Source organism: Hyaena hyaena, unplaced genomic scaffold, assembly GCF_003009895.1.
Source record: "Hyaena hyaena isolate Hyena2069 unplaced genomic scaffold, ASM300989v1 scaffold_535, whole genome shotgun sequence".
Classification (NCBI taxonomy): domain Eukaryota; kingdom Metazoa; phylum Chordata; class Mammalia; order Carnivora; family Hyaenidae; genus Hyaena; species Hyaena hyaena.
In genome coordinates this window covers 150,718-166,121 of record NW_024081167.1, presented here as the reverse complement: position 1 = coordinate 166,121, position 15,404 = coordinate 150,718, and the positions used below count along the sequence as shown (strand labels likewise).

Below are 15,404 nucleotides of genomic sequence, written 5' to 3'. Positions count from 1 at the left end.
TTTTGGACATAGAGACAGACATCTATAAAAATAGAACATTTTACATTTAGCATATAGATGTACCTTAGTGCACTCTAGGTATAATTATTCTCTGTATATATTTAATATTCATCAATTTATGTTTCACACAGATGCAAAATCGGATGGTGATTTTACTTTGTAACCTGAAACCTGCAAAGATGAGGGGATTAATCTCTCAGGCAATGGTGATGTGTGCTAGTTCACCTGAGAAGGTTGAAATCTTGTCACCTCCTACTGGGTCTGTTCCTGGAGACAGAATTGTTTTTGATGCTTTTCCTGGTAAGTATTAGTTATTATTTAAAATAGTTTGGGAATCATTGTTCTCTTGTAGTATTTAGTTTAAAACCAATCTTGTGTATGATTACAAGGCTTTACATTAATAGACCATTATTACTGAGATTTTATTATTGAGTTTCTTGAGATTGGTTCAGGATGGCACATTAGGCACAACTATCTAATCATCACTCTCCCCATGAATATACACACATTGCATAAAACACTAGAGAGAGGGGTGCCTGGGTGGCTCATTCAGTTAAACATCCGACTCTTGGTTTCAACTCAGGTCATGACCTTGTGGTTCGTGAGTTCGAACTACCCTTCGGGCTCTGTGACAACAGCACAGAACTTGCCTGGGATTCTCTCTGTCTCCTTCGTCTCTCTTTGGCCCTTCCACATTCACACTCTCTCTCTCTCAAAAATAAATAAACATTAAAAATATGTTTTTAAAAAAATACTGGAGTTTGCTATAGGCAAAATACTAATAACACATAGCAGAAGAGTATGATATAGATAGAGAACTAATTAATGTGTTGCAGATTCTTTGAAGCTATAGATTATCTCAGAAAGCAGCACAGAAAGATGAAAAGATGAAAAGTTCATACATGGGGGAGGAAATGTATAATTCTCCAACTTTATTTAATAATGTACTTGTATATGCTTTTACTTGACTGTAGGATCTAGAGAAAAACTGAGTTAAAACTTGTATTCATTGTAATAATGTCAAAGGAAATTGCTTTTCATATTGCTTGTTTTCTCCAGTAAAATGGTCCTGAGACAGATGAAGTTTCATCATGTGTGAAAAAGTTTCTTCATATAGGTCTTTGAAGCAAAAGAGAAAGGGTGTCAGATATAGAATAAGTATTTCCCTCGTAAAAGGAGGAGAAACAAAAGAATGCATTTTTTTAAAGGATGTTCATTTAACTACAATCATGGGAAAAGTAGAAATAAATTAGGGTAAAAAGGAGTATTTGGTCTAAAAGTCAGAATTGATTTGGAAATATATTTGTAGAAACAGCTGAGTTTTAATAGCAACACTGATGTGGTTAGATGTGCCTGCTTTTTAAATCCTATGTTAACGGTGTTTGATAAAATATTAGGATATGAAGGATTTTAACACTGGACTAAGATATAAAATATGGATGGAACCATGGGTTAATTTCCTTGAAACTCAGCTTCCCCTTCTCTCCTTGTTAAAAATAGGCTAATCTAAAAAACACAGGGATTGTTTAGCAAGTATCTGTGACTTTGAATACATCTCTGTGTCTTGAACCTTGGTAGAATGGAAACCATAATAATATGTGTGCTAAGAAACTTTTTCGTTAAACTAGATTTTGGGAAAATCTCATTTAGAATCATTTCTTAAAGCCACATGGTGGCTTTTGGTTCTAGGAGCATATGATCACTCTGCTACCACAATTTCAGAACACTTTCCCAAACCTCACACTTTGGGGTAAATCATCATTGGTATATCTGACAAACCTAAAATTCTATTGAGAAGTTTCATTCACTCAGCTGAAATAAAATGACAATAAAAGTAAACATTTTAAGATTCAGCATGCATTTAAAAAAAGGAAATTTGGTTTACCTTTTAAATTAACATTTGGCTTCCTTTCTATTTAAACACTTAGGAGTTAGTATGTTTTCTTTAAGTTTTATTTTCTGATGTAAATTGTAGAGTTATATGCTTAGAATTGGAAGAAATCATCTACTCTAATCCACTATTTTATAGATTTAGTTTGAGGCCCAACAAAACTCAGCTTCTTGCTTTCGGTTATATAGAGTTACTGAAGGAATCAAAGAATAAATGTACCTGAATTTATAGCACTATAGCATTTTTATTGATTGCTGCTTGCTATGAATTAATATGGACTCCTTCATTAATGAAGTCTTCTGATTCTTTTAGTTCTATGCCAGCTTTCATTCCCTTACCTCAAAGAATTGTCAGGTAATAATTTCAGCACTTGAATCAGGTTTATTTGGATGCTACTATTGAATATATTGAAGGTTTTTCTTTAGTTACTCAATGACTTAGCATTAGAGATGCTAATAGCCCAGTATGAATTTCTTGTATTTATTATACTTTTTAATTTATCCATTTGGTTGTTTATGTGTTTATATTTACATTGTTCCAAAGTCTGATATTTCTTGCAAATTCATAGTTTGCCCTTGTGCTTCAGCACATGAATATGTGGAGACGGTACAAAATATTTGTAAAGTGAGAAAAGGGAAAACCAGGGGCACCTGGGTGGCTTAGTCGGTTGAGCATCCGACTTTCGCTTAGGTCATGATCTTGCGGTTCGTGGGTTCGAGCCCCACGTTGGGCTCTATGCTGACTGCCAGCTCAGAGCCTGGAGCCTGTTTCAGAGTCTGTCACTCCCTCTCTCTCTCTGACCCTCCCCTGCTCACGCTGTCTCTCTCTCTGTCCTAGAAATAAATAAAACATTAAAAAAATTTTTTTTTTAGAAGAAAAGGGAAAACCTAACCTTTTAAAATGGCCCATGAGATTATTTTCTTACCACTTACAATAGCTTAACCAAACTGAATAGCATCAAATAATTGATGAACTTTAAGATGTGAGGTCTGTTAATGCTCATCTTGCTTATGCTTCCATATCAGTTGTTTCTGGAGCAATAAATCTGAAAGGAAATAACAGTTAATACTATGCAGCAGGCCATTAGTCTTAACATTTTTCTTCTTTTTTTTTTCTTTTTCCCGTTAGATCCATGATTTATCAGTGCTTTATTTTTCAGTATCTGTTTTACATTTTAAAGCTTAAGGTGTCTGCAGGTACAATTTGATGTTCACTTGATGTGATCAGTGTCTGGAGACTTACATTTCAGGTTATATAAAGTGTGGTATAGAAATTGCAATTGGAGCTCAAACCTTTGAAGTGCTATTTGGCCTTGAAAAGGCATTTACACCTAACAACTATTCCAACTACAAATCCAGAAAGTTCATAAAGTTTAGAAGATGCCAAATGATATTTTTTATAACAATGGCTATAAACCCTCCCCACCCAGTATTTCTTAAAAATTTCAATGTGTGAAGCTATACAATTTACCATTTAAATGTGATAACTAGTCCCAAAAGCACCAAGCAAAAATAACTTGAAAATAATATAGCTAGAAGACAGTAGCAACAACAGACCCTTTTTGACAATACACTGGATTTGGTCTAATAATAAATGAGAATTTGCATTCAGGTGTTTAACATCCAAGATCATACTTATTTCTGTTGTTACTGAGTTTTATTGATAAACATGTTAGTGGTTAATCACAAAGCATGTATGATATGTACAAGAGTATTGAACTTTTGATCCCTTTATTCTTAAAAATAAATATAAACTTGTCTAAATTTAATTCATCTTTCTAAAACCCATTTCAGTCAGTTTTCCATACTACTTTTCTAGAACTTCTCTGATCACAGTCACCATTTAAACTCAATAGCTAAGTATCCTTGGCTGGTTCTTAGATTTTTTCTTAGTTAACTTGGTTTCTTGCACCACATTCTCTTGGTGGTCCTCTTGCTTCATTGGTCGTCCTTCTTAATTCCTTTGCTGATTCTTCTTCACCTCCCTGTCCTCTTAACATTGGAATATCCCAGACCTTGGTCCAGACTTTGACCTCTTCTCTTTTCTTTTTCATGTTCATTTTCTTGGCTGTTTTATCCAGTTACTTATGCAGCTGCCTACTAGACTTTTCACTAATATATCCCAACGGAGAATACTTATTCCCCATTTCTCCCCTAGAATTCTCCTTTTCCATAGTACTTCTCATCTTAATCTGACAGGAAATTTTCTCACATATTGTCTCCTTCCAAAAATCCTGGTAATTGTACCTTCTGAACATAATCTAGAATCATTCTCATCTTTGCTCACTACCACTTTGGTCCTGGTGCCAGCATCTCTCATTTGTAAAGCAAAACTTTCTGACTCATCTCCCTGCTTTTGCCCTGGCCCTTCCTTATACTTTCAGATAATCACTGCAATCAGTTAATTCAGTTAATCTTTGTTAATCACTCCATTTGAGCCTCTGGCTCTTTCCCCAAATAGCTACATGGCTCGGTCTGTGATCCTATTGAAATCTTTTAAATGTTATTTGTTTTTGTTTTTGTTTTTTCTCTGAGACAGTTATCATCATTTAATATACTAAACGTTAATTGTCTCCCCACACAGAAATGTAAGCATCGTTAAATCAAGATTTTTACTGTGTGTGTGTGTGTGTGTGTGTGGTGATTATTCACTGCTATATGTCTAGCATCTAGAAAAATGACTGGCATGGAGTAAGTGCTCAATAAATTGGTTAGTGAATAAACAGAAAGAAACATACTAGTAAAACATATAAAATACAAACAAAAATCAATATTTAGAGAAGAGGCCTGAGGATCTGCCTTCATTATTGTCATAGTTATTCCTAGTAAACCACCAAACCACTTTTCTCTATTGATTAGCTTTGTAAATTTAATCAACCTTTATTTGCAAAGTTATACTTTAGTTTTTGTGCCACAGTTGGCAATAGTACAATTACTTTAGTTCAAAAACTCAGTTAATCAAACATAAAATAAGTTTGCGCTAGGCTTTTTATGGCCCTGGCAGATATCAAAGAGCTGATAATCAGTGAGCATTTTATACAAAACAATGGCCTTATTAAAATGAAGTTTCTGGTTTTTATTTCAGACTGTGAATGCTTGAGATTTTGGAATTTGTATTTATTGCTTTTTGTAGGTTTTAAATTCTAAGGAGGTAGTCACAGCTTTTTACATCTGTACAAACTGCTCTCTGAACTATTTCCTATTCCCTATGTGCTTTGTTTACATTGAGTTGGCCTAAAATAGTCTCTGAAGGATTAGGTCTCTTACATTATGTGTAACCATTTCCAAATGGTGATTACTGGCATGTGTTTAGCAATTTCAGAGGCTCTGCAGTTTTTAGCTTTTTTAAGGACTTTATTGATATCACTTAACTTCGTTGGATAACTATGCCAAAAAGAAAAAAGAAAGAAAACTATGAAAATAATATTTAGAAGAACATAACACACAAGAATGATGAAAGACTTGTTTGGAAAATATAGTTTGTTAAAAAACAGGTGTTTAAAATGTTAGGTATGTTTTTCATGGCAAGTGATTAAATATCCTACCAAATAGTACATTATTTAGAAACATGTTGAGTAAACCATAAAGTTAACACTGCATCTAAGACTTTTCAACTCTGATTTATATTCAATTGTAATGTGACAAGTTTTAATTATAATCTCAAAATTTTACTTGTCTGAATCATGTTTCCTTTACTGATAAGTCTTGCAACTACATTCAGAGTCTTCAGATATTTAGTCTGGTGTGTTAACAGCAACAGTCAAGCTTCAGAGTTTCCTCTTACTAGTTCTAGTTTATATTTAGCTCAAATTCTTGTTCTTGGAAAGTTATTAATCTTAATTAAAAAGTTAAAACTTTCAAATTTTGACTCCACAAGTGCTGGGTGACTTGGGAACCTTTCTGGGGCTCAGCTTTTTCATCTATAAGAGATTTTAATGGTATCTATTTTACATGGGTTTTGTGAGGTTTAACTTTTGAAACACTTAGCTACCTGCCTGATATTTTTAAGTTCTTGGGTATAACATTTGTGCCTCAATTTACTCATCTGTAAGATGTCTAATTCTTCTTTTAAATTTTAGCAAACAGTTCAGTATTGGTTTCAGGAATATAACTCAGTGATTCATTACTTACATACAGCACCCAGTGCTCATCACAAGTGCCCTCCTTAATACCCATCATCCATCTAGCTCATCTTCCCACCCACTTCCCTCCATCAACCCTGTTTGTTCTCTGTCATTTAGAGTCTCTTGTGGTTTGTTTCCCTCTTTATTCTCCCCCAACTCCACCACAATATGTTCATCTCTTTTCTTTCTTAAATTCCACTTGAGTGAAATTATATGGTATTTGTCTTTCTCTGATTGACTTATTTCACTTAGCATAATACATTCTAGTTCCCTCCACATCATTGCAAATGGCAAGACTTCATTCTTTTTGACGGCTGAGTAATATTCCGTTGTGTATCTATACCACATCTTTTCATTTTTTTAATTCAAATCAAAGTTAGTTAACATATAGTTTAATAATGATATCAGGAATAGAAAATAGTGATTCATCCCTTACATATAACACCTAGTGCTCATCCCAGCAAGGGCTCTCCTTAATGCCATCACCATTTAGCACATCTCCCTACCCAGTATCCTGCCAGCAACCCTCAATTTGTTCTCTATATTTAAGAGTCTAACCGTTTGCCTCCCTCTCTGTTTTTGTCTTATTTCACTTCCCTTCCGTATGTTCATCTGTTTTATTAAATTCCACATATGAGTGAAATCATATTTGTCTTTCTCTTATTTTGCTTAGCATAATATACTCTAGTTCCATCCACATTATTACAGATGGCAAGATTTCATTCTTTTTGATTGCCGACTAATACTCCATTGTATATATATATACACCTTTTCTGTATCCGTTCATCAGTCGATGGGTAGTTAGGCTCTTTCCGTTATTTGACTGTTGTCAATACTGCTGCTATAAACATTGGGGTGCGTATGTCCCTTCGAATCAGCATTTTTGTATCCTCTGGATAAATACCTCATAGGGCCGTCGCTGGGTCTCAGGTAGTTCTATTTTTCCACTTTTGAGGAACCTCTCTACTGTTTTCCAGAGTGGCTGCGCTAGTTTGCATTCCACCACTAGTACAGAAGGGTTCCTCTTTCTCCACTTCCTTGCCAGCATAGGTTGTTGCCTGAGTTGTTAATTTTAGCCATTCTGACGGGTGTGAAGTAGTATCTCATTGTGTTTTGATTTGTATTTCCATGATGATGAGTGATGTTTTAGCCTCTTCTTATGTGTCTGTTAGTGACCTGGATGTCTTTGGAAAAGTGTGTATTCATATCTTCTGCCGATTTCTTAACTGGCTTATTTGTTTTTTGGGTTGAGTTCTTAAGTTCTATGTAGATATTGAATACCAACCTTTTATCACGATGTGTCCTTTGCAGATATCTTCTTCTGTTCTGTAGGTTGCCTTTTAGTTTTGTTGATTGTTTCATTTTTCTTTAATGTTTGCTTATTTTTGAGAAAAAGACAAGAGCATGAGTAGGGGAGGGGTAGAGACAGATGGAGACACAGAATCCGAAGCAGGCTTCAGGCCCTGAGCTGTCCACACAGAGCCCAATGCGGGGCTTAAACTCATGAACCGCAAGATTATGACCGGAGCCAAAGTTGGACACTTAACGGATTGAGCCACCCACGTGTCCCAATTGTTTCTTTCATTGTGCAGCAGAAGCTTTTTATCTCAATAGTTCATTTTTTATTTTGTTTCCCTAGCCTTTGGAGACTTTTCTAGTAAGTTGCTATCATCGAGGTCAAAGAAATTGCTGCCTGTATTCTCTTATAGGATTTTGATAGTTTCCTTTCTTATATCCATTTTGAATTTATTTTTGTGTCTGGTGTCAGAAAGTGGTCCAGTATCATTCTTCTGCATGTCACTGTCCAGTTTTCCCAGTGCCATTTGTTGAAGAGACTATCTTTGTTCATTGATTATTCTTCCCTGCTTTGTTGAAGATTAGTTGATCATATAGTTGTGAGTCTATTTCTGGGTTTTCTGTTCTGTTCCTTTGACATGTGTGCCTGTTTTGTGCCAGTACTATACTGTCTTGATCACTATAACTTTGTAGTATAAAAATCTTGAAATCCAAAATTGTGATGCCTCCAGTTTTGTTTTTCTTTTTCAGGATTCCTTTGGCTTTTCAGGGTCTTTTGTTTCCATACAAATTTTAAGTTAGTTCTAGCTCTGCGAAAAATGCTGATGGTATTTTGATAGGGATTGCATTAAATGTGTAGATTGCTTTGGGTACTGTAGGCATTTTAACAATATTCTTCCAGTCCATGAGCATGGTATGCTTTTCCATTTCTTTGTGTCCTCTTCAATTTCTTTCATAACTGTTCTGTAGTTTTCAGAGTACAGATCTATTGGTTTGGTTTATAACTGGGTATCTTATTGTTTTTGATGCAGTTGCAAATGGGATCAACTCCTTAATTTTTCTGCTGCTTCGTTATTGATGCATAGAAATCCAGCAGATTCTGCACGTTGATTTATGTCCTGTGACTTTGCTGAATTTATGTATTAGTTCTAGCAATTTTTTGGTGGAGTCTCTCAGGTTTTCTATCATATCATCTATAAATAGTGAAAGTCTGACTTCTTCCTTGCTGATTTGGATGCCTTTTATTTCTTTTTGTTATCTGATTGAGGCTAAGACTTTCAGTACCAGGTTAAATAGTAAAGGTGTGATAGTGGATACCTTTGTTTTGTTCTTGACCCTAGGGGAAAGATTCTCAGTTTTTCCACATTGAGGAGGATATTAACAGTGGGTCTTTCATAAATGGCCTTTATGATGTTGAATTATGTTCCATCTATTCCTACTTTGTTGAGGGTTTTTATCAAGAATGGATGCTGTATTTTGTCGTATGCTTTTTCTATATCTATTGAGGGAACAGTATGGTGTATCACATTAATAAATTGATTTATTTACGATTAATTGAACCAACTCTGTAGCCCAGGAATTAATCCCATTTGATCATGGTGAACAATTTTTTAATGTATGTAGCAAATTTGATTTGGTAGTATTTTATTGAGAATTTTTACATCCATGTTCATCAGGGATATTAGCCTGTAATTCTCCTTTTTAGTGGGGTCTTTGTCTGCTTTTAGAATCAGCTAATGCTGGCCATGTAGAATGAGTTTGGAAGTTTTCTTCCCATTTCTGTTTTTTGGAATGGTTTGCAAATGGTTATTAACTCTTCTTTAAATATCAGGTAGAATTCCCCTGGGAAGCCATGTGGCCCAGGACTCTTGTTGGGAAATTTTTGATTACTGATTCAATTTCTTTGTTGTTTATGGGTCTGTTCAAATTTTCTATTTCTTTCTGTTTCATTTTTGGTAGTTTGTGAGTGTCTAGGAATTTGTCCATTTCTTCCAGATTGCCAAGTTTGTTGGCATATAATTTTTCATAGTATTCTCTTATAATTGTTTGTAATACTGTGGTGTTGGTTGTGCTCTCTTCTCTGCCATTTGTGATTTTATATACTTGGGTACTTTCTCTTTTTAATAAGCCTGGCAAGGGGTTTATCAATTTTGTTAATTTTTTTAAAGAACCAGCTCACTTTCATTGATCTGTTTGGATTTGTTTTTTGTTAATATATCATTTATTTCTGCTCTCATCTTTACTATTTTCCTTCTTCCGCTGGCTTTAGGCTCTATTTGCTGTTTCTTTTCTAACTGCTTTAGGAGTATGGTTAGGTTGTGTATTTGGGACTTTACTTGCTTCTTGAAATAGGCCTGAATTTCAGTATGCTTCCCTCTTAGGACTGCCTTTGCTGTATCCTGGAAGTTTTGGACTGTCCTGTTTTCATTTCCATTTGTGTCTATATATGTATTTTTTTTATTTCTTCTTTAATTTCCTGATTAACACATTTATTTTTTAGTAGAATGTTCTTTATGTTCAGGTATTTGAAGGCTTTACAATTTTGTCTTGTGGTTGGCTTCAAGTTCCATAGTATTGTGATCTGAAAATATGCCTGGTATGATATCAGTCTTTTTGTACTTGTTCATGGCTGATGTGACCTAGTATGTGATCTTTTCTGGAGAGTGTTCCATGTGCACTAAAAAATAATGCATATCTGTGTTAGGATGAAATATTCTGGTGCTCGCTTCGGCAGCACATATACTGAAATATTCTGAATATATCTGTTAAGTTCATCCAGTCCAGTATGTCATTCAAAACCATTGTTTCCTTGTTGATTTTCTGCATAGATGATCTGTCCATTGCTGTAAGTGGGGTATTAAAGTCCCTTACTATTATTGTATTATTATCAATGAGTTTATTTATATATTTGGGTGCTTTCAAATTGGGGGAATAAATATTTACAATTATTAGATCTTCTTGATGGATAGATCCTTTAATTATTATATAATACTCTTCTTCATCTCTTGTTACAGTGTTTGCTCTAAACTCTAAAATCTAGTGAATCTGATATAAGTATGGGTACTCTAGCTTTCTTTCGATAACCATTAGCATAATAGATGGTTCTCTATCCCCTTACCTACTATCTTCAGGTGTCTTTAGGTCTAACATGAGTCTCTTATAGACAACATAGTGATGGATCTTGTTTTCTTATCCATTCTGATACCCTGTGTCTTCTGACTGGAATATTTAGTATTTAGTCCATTTATATTCAGAGTGTTAATTGAAAGGTATGAATTTAGTGCCATTGTGTTACCTGTAGAGTTAGTGTTTTTGGTGATGCTCTCTTGTTCTTTCTAGTCTTTGTTGCTTTCTAGTCTTCTTTTCCTCCAGTCAAAATGCCCCCCTTTAAGTTTCTTGTGGGGCTGGTTTAGTGGTCATGAACTCCCTTAGTTTTTATTTGTCTGGGAAACTCTTTGTCTCTCTGTCAATTCTGAATGATAGCCTTGCTGGATAAAGAATTCTTGGCTGAATATTTTTCCTAAATGAGAGTTATTAATAGTATTTGTGTAGTGTACTCAGAGGACTGAATAAGTAAATATATGTAAAGCACTTTTAAAGTGCTTTATGTATGTGAAGTGTAGTGACCGGCCCATTATAAGCACTATGTGTATTATGTGTTATGAATACTATTTTGTATGCATGTCAATATCTTCCTAGTTCTGTGAAGCTTAATTTTGTCCTACATCCCGGGGGGGGGGGGGTTTGTATTTGCAGCTTCTGTCTGCATTTAATAAGAAACCACACAATCTGTGCTTTTGGTAAGAAGCTTTCACATATCTGGGATGCTCTGCTTCTTGAATTAATCTGTTATCATTTGGCAATATGTTTTTTGGGAGGGTTGGGGGAATTAAGAGTTACTACTCAGGTCTCTGAACAGTATCTCTTCCTCCAGCTTTCTAGGATTCTGGATGCCCAGTTCCCCACATGATCTGTGTACAAGCAAAGTAGACTTTTAGACTAAGGAATGGCTTAGAAACAAAAATAAAAATCTTGTAGATACTTTATATATTAGCATTTTTTCTCTTCTGTTTAATTAGTTTTTCTGCTTAATTAGTTTTTCTGTTTAATTAGTTTTTCTGTATTTTTTTCTGTAGATACTTTATATATTAGCATTTTTTTCTCTTATGTTTAATTAGTTTTTCTACTGTCCAATCAAATGCTCTTAAAAGAATAAGAGAAAACCTTATCTTTTATACTAGTCTTTCAGTTTTAGTTTCATTGCTTGTTCTTCTGGTAAAGATACATCATTCAATGAAGTATTCTGTCATATCTGAAAACCTGCATATCAGAGGACAGTTTTGTATGTTCTTGGCAATTTCATGGCAGTTCCTGAAGAGCTAATAAAGAACAAAATCCACAGTGGAGACCATTTTGCTCAGTTTTGTTTTCCCTGTTGTGTGAGTGGAGAGTAAAAACTAGTTTAAGTCATAAGGTATAATTAGAATGTAGAATATAATTTACCAATACCAGTAATGGTAAAAGATTCTTTTGAAAGGAATTCCAGAATATTTCAATTTGGGAGTCACTTTAGAAAACATCTGAAAAGTTATATTTCCATCATTACTGAATTATAATTTGGAAATACTCTTTTTATTACCTCCAGTAAACAATTTTTATTTTACACTAATGCTTAAGAGATATGTTACTTCTCATTGTTTTTGAACTGATTCTTTCTTTCAAATGTTATTGAGCATCCCGAGCTATTAAAATGGTATTATGTTAAACTTAACTTTCTATTTCCTTATAAGTCATTAAATAGAGTGATTATTTTGTATACTGGTGGCCCTTAAGTCTAGATCAGATATATTCTACGACATATTTGTCCTTTGTTGACTAAAAACTTTTAGTGTGAGTTATGATAGAGAAGTTGTTTTATCCACATGCAAGAATGTTGTTTCTTTTCTAAAGAACAGTTTATCAGGAGGTAAGATGCTATGCTAGCAAAACAAGGGCTTTGGTGTCAAATTCGAACTCCACTTGTTGATCATGTAACTTTGAGCAGTTTATCTTCTCTGAGAACCAGTTTTCTTATATATAAAATTAGAGTGTTGTTGTGAGCATTGCATGCAACTTTATGTATTTTTCATGCTTAATAAATGTCAGTCGTGGCCTCCACACTAACTTCTTCTGTCTCTTTCCCTCTCACCAAATGGAATGGGCAGCAGATGAAACCCGAAGTAGTATTACATTTGATTAGATAATCTCAGCATTTAATCCATTCTCCAGTATCGATATAAAAATTTTAAGCACTGCAGCAGCAGTCTCATCATTTATTTTGTACATTGAAACATAAGTTGCTTCTGCCACATGTAAATATATAACACATCAAATTATGCTTTTATCTCTTCACAGTTTTTCTTCATATATAGTGATAAAATGAGTATCTTATATTTTTGTTTTAATAATTCAGGGAATAATTCTTTGGCTGTATTACTAGCAAAAATATTTATGTTTACTCTAAGAGTACAAAGTAATCTTAAACATTTGTAAGGAAATGTGAAAATATTTGTGTGTGTGTATGCAGTTTTATTTCAACAATGCACCTTTTACATCTTTAATGTTTAAAACTGAGCATCATCTTTCCTTTCCAGTGAAACAAAAAGAAAACTTAAAAATAAACAGGGATAGGGGTGCCTGGGTGGCTCAGTTAGTTAAGCATCTGACTTCAACTCAGGTCATGATCTCACGGTTTGTGAGATCCAGGCTTGCATCAGGCTCTGTTGCTGACAGCTTGGAACCTGGAGCCTGTTTTGGATTCTGTGTGTGTGTGTCTCTCTGCCCCTCCTCTGCTCATGCTCTGTCTCTGTCCTCCAAAAATAAACGTTAAAAATACTTTTTTTAAAATAAACATGAACAGAATTGTAGTAGAGAATGTCAATTCCAAATAAGATCCTACAGATTCTGCCGATTCTCCCATCGAGTGGCAGGCTCAAGTCATCATTAGGAGAGAATTTTATTTTAAAGTGTCATGTTAAACTGCAGGGATATTTGTTAAACATCACAATTAAACATGCCAAAGACGAAGGCATGTTAGGAAATGACAAATATTTTATTTTACCAATCAAAAATATAAACTCACGTCATAAAAGTAAAGTAAATGTTAAAAGTGAGTGATACACCTATACAATACACTAGAAATCTCTGTGGATGTTGTATTTCATATTTTAGCTATGTAATTTTTTTTTTCCTTAATAGGAGAACCTGACAAGGAGCTAAATCCTAAGAAGAAGATTTGGGAGCAGATCCAGCCAGATCTCTGCACTAATGATGATTGTGTGGCTACATACAAAGGAGTTCCCTTTGAGGTGAAAGGGAAGGGAGTGTGTAGGGCTCAAACTATGACCAACAGTGGAATAAAGTAAAATAAAATAAAATAAAATAAATTAAAATAAAATAAAATACTCATTTACTGAAATAACATTGGAGAAAACTTTAATAACAATAAAAAGAAATATATTTGTCACTTGTGCCTAAAATATAATTGGCTTTTTTGTGTTATTTCTCTTCTAAACTAGACCAGTCTCTTAGCCAAGTATATATTATTTTCAATCAGTTAAAGAAACACTACATTTTTACCTATGATTTTTACTACTGTATAATGTAGGAAGAAAATTGGCTATGTTTTGTGATGGTTTATTTTTTATCAGTGATGTTACTTAGATTATTTTTCATGATACATTTAGATAACTTGAACTAGATGAATATTTAGTTTCCTATTTGTAGGCACATGGTGCATGAAATTTTAAGCCTTTGAATTTTTAATATATTGTGTGTCTATATTATAAATGCTTTCTCTTCTTCAAAAATGACAAGTTGGAGTTTTTGTCAGGCTTATTGTAATGATATTGAAAATGACCAACTGTTGATTCTAGAGAGCCAGACATCATAAAAGCTAAGAGATGTGAATATTTGAACATTATTGCTGTTGCCTACCAAAGTAATCAGACCTGTATACTTAAGGTGACTTTTATAAAAGTGAAATTTTCAGCTGTGTACTGAACTTTCTTTCCATTTGGCAAAATAATTAGTAATAAATTTCAACTAACTATAAAGAATAAACATTTTGCAAAGTGTTTCCAATACACTTTCCAATAAATTGATGTAAAAGCAGCAGTCTAATTTTTTTTTATTCTAGATGATTGTGAAGATTCTTTGGGTACCTAATACAAGATTATTTATAGATTATTACCTTTTAGAAGAATAAGATCGATATATTCTGCTTTTTCATGTGCTATCACGCTGTCAGTATGGTAAAAGAAATTGTTGTCAAAGTTAACATACATATGTATTAAGGTGTTCAATGCCTATTTTCACTCATCTTACAGATATTGTAGAAACAATGAAAATTAACTTAGGAGTTTATGAGCTTTCAAGTTCACTAGCCTTGAGATGATGACTGATGATTTGGGCTACCAAAAAGAAATGCATCTGTGGAGTAGGAGTATAGATATTGTTTGAAAGAAAAATCATACACACAGTATTCAGGTGCTTATAATCTCTAATCAGAAGGAGAGGCAAAACAAATTTAAAACAACCTTGCACTCCAGCTTATGAAAGGTGTAATTAAATTTCATTTATTTAAGTCCATTGAGTTCTGGTAGGTCAGTTTTATCTTCTTGCTGAAAAACTAATATTAACAGAGGATCAATAGCAACAATTGACAACTAAACACAAAATGACAAAAAACAAAAAGTCATTTTGTACTCAGGATAAATTATTCTTTTGAAAATAAGATTGTGACAAAGTCTTTCATGATTGTTTATTTTCTAATTTTTTCCAATTGTATTAAATTTCTTTAAATAATTCTAATATAAATTAAAGAATGTTTCAACTACTTAGATAATTGAAATATTTATTCCCAGGTTTTAAAATTACATAAAGCATTGATCAATTTATCAGGGTAGCCCCATTATTAGTCATTGTTTTTATAGGAAACATAATTCTTTTTTATTTGTCTCACTGGGAGAACAGAGCTCTTATGGAATCAACAACAAAAATGGCATTGTTGGTGAACAGGACATAAACCTTTTGACTTCTGACTGGTATTCAGCC

General features: G+C 33.7%; 1 protein-coding gene across 2 annotated transcripts in view; it reads left to right on the top strand.

Moving 5' to 3' along the window:
- AIMP1 (aminoacyl tRNA synthetase complex interacting multifunctional protein 1) overlaps positions 1-14,462 on the top strand; it is a 39,675-nt gene extending 25,213 nt beyond the window's left edge. For both annotated transcript variants that reach the window (XM_039255618.1, XM_039255619.1), the window contains exons 6-7: positions 132-300; positions 13,548-14,462. In XM_039255618.1, coding sequence (XP_039111549.1) covers positions 132-300; positions 13,548-13,714 — 336 coding nt within the window. In that variant the 3' untranslated portion in view covers positions 13,715-14,462. The remainder of the gene's footprint in view (positions 1-131; positions 301-13,547) is intronic.
- The last annotated feature ends 942 nt before the right edge of the window (positions 14,463-15,404 follow it).